The 4,856-nt window shown below is 44.5% G+C and overlaps 1 protein-coding gene across 1 annotated transcript; it reads right to left on the bottom strand.

The window, feature by feature from the left end:
• Window positions 1-327: 327 nt before the first annotated feature.
• On the bottom strand, window positions 328-3,284 carry LOC119315918 (protein NRT1/ PTR FAMILY 8.3-like). The gene is made up of 5 exons (XM_037590358.1): window positions 2,805-3,284; window positions 2,571-2,673; window positions 2,266-2,483; window positions 1,659-2,188; window positions 328-1,398 (listed from the first exon to the last, which is right to left on the bottom strand). Exons 1-5 carry the CDS (start codon window positions 2,862-2,864, stop codon window positions 570-572), a joined length of 1,740 nt encoding a protein of 579 aa, XP_037446255.1. The 5' UTR covers window positions 2,865-3,284; the 3' UTR covers window positions 328-569.
• Window positions 3,285-4,856: the final 1,572 nt, after the last annotated feature.

Genomic DNA, 4,856 nt, shown 5'->3' on the forward strand with positions numbered 1-4,856 from the left:
GTACAAGTGGTAAGGTTTCAGATACAGGGGAATCAGAGGTTCAGGGATTCTATGTAGGGGATCCAGGCCAGCATGCCTCCCCGTTTGTGAGCTTCAGTCTACTGTCCTACAATTGACTATGAAAGTATCCTTAAAGACGATCAGAATATTCTATCACAACAACCCCCTAACTGGATCATCTTTATTAAAAGGAAACCACTTGGGATTCTTTTCTTTCTTTTTTTGGCGTGAAAAATACCACTTTGAATGATCCCATCAGTTAACCAAACCATGATTTGCATCAAATAAACTATTGAAGTCGTGACGGTGTAACCAGCTCGTGCGCCCACACCAAAGAACTTTATTAATTTTGTTTGAGATTCTTCTCTTGGCTTGGACTTGGCTGTTAAGTACAGAGAATAGGCAGAGGTAAAACTATATATACAATGATATTAAGTTTTGGCATATTATGTATCATTCCGATGGAAGCAAATGTTGTGCGCTGTCCACAGAAACTGCATAGAAGCCATCTTTGTTGCGGTGTGATGGGGGAAGTCTTTAATCCTCTGCCCAGTGTCTACTATTCGGTGTCAAGAAGTTGCCTTCTCTCTATACCTCATGGAGTAGTGCACAAATTGCGCCAGATTCAGTAAGCTAAGAGCAGCCATCATCCAGAAGAAATAGTCCAAATGCCCTTCATTCAGATTATCCGGGATCCATCCAGGAGCATCACCGTGCGTCGTGGCCACCGCAACAACACTAAATACGAGCGCGTTGAAGTAAGCTGCGGACGCAACTGCAAGCTGCGCGAATGCTGCACAAAGGCTCTTCATGGTGTAAGGGGCCTCATCGTAGAAGAACTCCATCATGCCGATTCCTGCGAAAACCCCGGCTGCACCATGCATTACATATGCAGGCACTTGCCACAGAATGATCACTGGCACAGGCACATTCTGGTCTCTCAGACCCCTAGCTTGTGCTGTCGCCAGTCTCTTCATCTCGAGCATTGCTGAGTAGACCATGGTCAGCATGGACAGCGCAAAGCCAATTCCAAGGCGCTGCGTCGGCGAGAAGCCCTTCGCCTTGCCAGTATAACGCCGCGCGAGTGGCACTAGCACGGATTCGTAGATGAAAACCCCGATAAGGACGCTGAACACGCTGACAATAGAGAGGGAGGCAGGTGGGATTGCGAACTGGCCGACGTGGTTGTCCATGACCATCCCCTGCTCGATAAACGTCGATGCGGTCTGCCCAGCGACTGCGTAGAAGATCACGAACGACGCCCAGACGTGGAACATCCATAGCAGTATCTTCAACTCCTCAACTTGGGTCACTGTGCAGAGACTCCATGAACACAACGGTAACACCATGCATCTCTGGTCTAACGGGGGCGGCACAGTGGCAGCCTTGTCTAGAAACCTGAAGATTGCAATCACATAATTATAACTTGTAGATATAAGAGGTAAGCTCTTGCATTTAAGTTTACTCATAGATGCAGTCTCTAGATATGGTTTCATAGCAAATTTCTGATATCTTTTGTACTCGCAAATAAGATGTCACAGCTCACAAGTGAATTATTGTCTTACACCAAAAGATGTCATAGCTCAATGAAAATGACTTGTTTTTAATTGTCAAATTTAGACAATAGGTTGACTTGAGTAATGCAATAATTGGAGTACCTGAATTGACTTGTATGCTGAATTTTGTGACTTGATTCAGCTGATGATGACGAACTGGGCAGCTCATACAAGAGCGAGATATCATCTGGCAGTTGCACATGCCACTTCCTGACGGCCGCAACAAGCACCTGACATATACTCGTGAATGGGCTTGCTCTCAGTTTCCTGAACCTGTACACTCTGGAGCCACCAACAAAAACTGCTAGGCCCAAGGTCATGAGCACCGTTGGGATTGCAAAACTGAGCCCCCACCCACCATTGTCCTGCAGCCAAACAAGCAGTGTGCTTGACAGAAGGGAGCCGAGATTGAGCAGGAAGTAGTACCAGTTGAAGAAGGAGCCCTTCTTCTCCAGCTCCGTCAGGTCTCCGCTGTCGAATTGGTCGGCACCGAAGGCTGACGCACAGGGTTTAATGCCACCGGTCCCAAGTGCGGCAAGATAGAGTCCCAGGTACACCACCACAGTACGATGAGCATCACCTTGGTAGTATGATGTCGGCACTGATGCTGCAACTGTGAGCACGAGCATTCCCTGTCAAAGTGAAAGTGTTCAGAGCTGCAATTGTTGTCATACAGATCTGGTCGGTTAGCTGTGCTAGCTGTACTTACGATGGTGTGGACTGGAAGGGAAACAACTATCGTCCAGTATCTTCCCAGATATGTGTCAGCCAAGAAGGCCCCAATAAGTGGTGTGAGGAAGCATGCGCCGACCCAGGCAGAGACGTCCCGTGCAGCAGCGACCTTGCTTTCGTGGAGCACGGTGGTGAGGTAGGTTACCAAGTTGGTCGCGATTGCGAAGAAGGCGACGCATTCGCAGAACTCGACGCCTGAGATGCGTTGAGGCGGTCAGCAGTAAAAAGAGAAGAGAAAAAACAGGAGCAGTTTGCATGAGTGAATCGCTGTTGTCTTGGTACCTAAAATCATGTAGCACGCCCTCCAATTGCCTGTGTTGCACTTCAGAGCAGGCTGATTGTTGATGTCAACAGATCCATCGACGGTGTAGTCTGAACCTACATCCTGCATCGCAGTGCCAGGATATCCAGTTTGGAAATTTGCAACTGTAAATCTCTCGCGGAGGACCGACAAGAACTGAAGAATTACACGTGCTAACTGAAATTATTCTCATATATACTAGTGTTGGGCAGTACCTGATTATACGGTAGGAGATGAAGCAGGGGCCTCTCCTCGTCTGCTGCTGCTGTTTCCATGGCTGCTTACAAGATGGTCGATGGAGCAGATGAGGGTTAAGGGATGGAGCTCAGCACCTAAAAGTTACCTGCATGTGCTCTTGTCTACTTTTGGTCTGAAGAGTGGTAGGTTGCTTATCAGTTATCACCAAGATATGGTAAAAAGGTGGCACGCTCATTCCAAATCGAGGGATCGCGTGTGTTGTGACTGCATTTTCTAGGGATTGAACTATGATTAAAGGGTTCGATTTTAGCTACAGACCACAGTGCTGTCTCTATTCGCCTACATCAGGACCCACGGCCATGCCATCTCCTCTCTCTCTCTCACTCACTCCTTAGCAGCAGTGCTATTCTCCAACTTTTGTAGGAGACTAGGAGGTAATTTTTTTTCTTGATTCTGTTCAGAACTACTATATATGTGGACCTGACTGTACTTTTGAAATCACAAGGAGCAGACACACACCTTTGCAAATGCAATCAATGGCGCTGGTGGTGGCCTACTGAGAGGATTGAATATGTCGGAGGGGCAGAGCAGATGGTTAAAACAAATAGATGGGACGAAAATTTGAAAGGTGAGTCTGTCCATATCTAGTAGGGTCCAGAAGATGTTCCACCTGCAGCACAAAGCCAACTCTTTTCTGCTTGTTTTTGCCTCAGGTATTTTCATTAATAAGAGATATGAATACATCGGAGCACGTGTGTAGGCTGAACCACACTAATAAGAAATTAAGAATCATTAAACCACCCTCTAAACTTGGAAGAAAAGAGGTGATGCTATCCTGTCGAACTCCTTCCAACAACTTTAGGCCATCATCACCAAATACCAGAAGTTACGATCTGGTTGGTGAGCTCGGATCCTCTCAAGGGAGGCAGGCTAGTGCTTCTCTCTCACATATGATAGTCTATCTTGTTACTTAATTCTCCCAAATACAACCTAGAGGAGAAATTTGCTTAACTATATCTATATTTGTGGTTCATAGTTTGTTTGTGCTCATGATAATTCTCATGGAAGTTATATTGTTGAGTTTGCTTTCAATACTTACAATTATTATGAGAGAGGAAGGAGTAACCACTCCAAGAGCCCTCTCTATGTTCCTAACAGGCTACAATTGTAAGAAACTTATTTTATCGTGCATTGATCTTCACTACATGTTAATGATCTGTTCTTGTATGCCATGCCAATGCATAGGAAACACGCTAGACTTTAATATTATACTAGAAGCCGTAGGGCACGCTTTGCTGCACCGCGATGCCTGTACGTTTTGGTAATTCACCTATTCTTTCGAATGATATGTATCTGTAAGATTAATTTTTGGTTTCGATGTGCAAAAGCAAACCATTTCTATCGGAAACATTCCTATAATGAATTCCTTAGGAAGCTTTATCATAAATGAAATATACTACCGCTCGGAATTATTACCGCCGTCCGGATTTATTAGGCCTTCTACTCCCTCCATTCCAAAATATAGTGCGCCCGCGCTTTCTGAGGTCCAACTTTAACCATAAATTTAACCAACGAGACCAACTGCGGCGGGAGAAAAAAATTATATAATTAAAACTTCTTTCGAATACGAAATCACTGATATAATTTTTGCTCCCGCGCAATCAGTCTTGGTAGTTAAATTTACGGTCAAAGTTGAAGCACGTAGATAGAGGAAGCACTACATTGTGGAATGGAGGGAGTAGTATTTTGAGTCAAACTTTGACCATTCATATGACTAAAAAAATATAAAATATATGCTACAAAAATCTGGTCTGGACTAGAGGGGGCTTACTAAACCCAGACGGAGGTAGTAGAATATAAGGGAATTTCTATCTACACTGGGACTATAATATCAAATTTGGGAGGCAGATTGGAATTAGCAAATGATAGAAATATAAATGGAAAAATTCGAAGGGTATTTAGAAAAAAACATAAATCTCGTCAACAATACTTTGTCTACCCACTTCTCTTACATGATTATATTTATGCATTTGCCCATGATTATGGATCAAATGGTTCTGGACCTATGA

Source organism: Triticum dicoccoides, chromosome 6A, assembly GCF_002162155.2.
Source record: "Triticum dicoccoides isolate Atlit2015 ecotype Zavitan chromosome 6A, WEW_v2.0, whole genome shotgun sequence".
Taxonomy (NCBI): Eukaryota; Viridiplantae; Streptophyta; class Magnoliopsida; order Poales; family Poaceae; genus Triticum; species Triticum dicoccoides.

Coding starts and splice junctions, on each gene's coding strand:
- LOC119315918 (XM_037590358.1), bottom strand. CDS start 2,864: ATGGAAACAGCAGCAGCAGACGAGGAGAGGCCCCTGCTTCATCTCCTA. Junction 2,189..2,265: donor CCCTTCCAGTCCACACCATC/GTAAGTACAGCT, acceptor TCACTTTGACAG/GGAATGCTCGTGCTCACAGT. Junction 1,399..1,658: donor CAGCATACAAGTCAATTCAG/GTACTCCAATTA, acceptor TGCAATCTTCAG/GTTTCTAGACAAGGCTGCCA.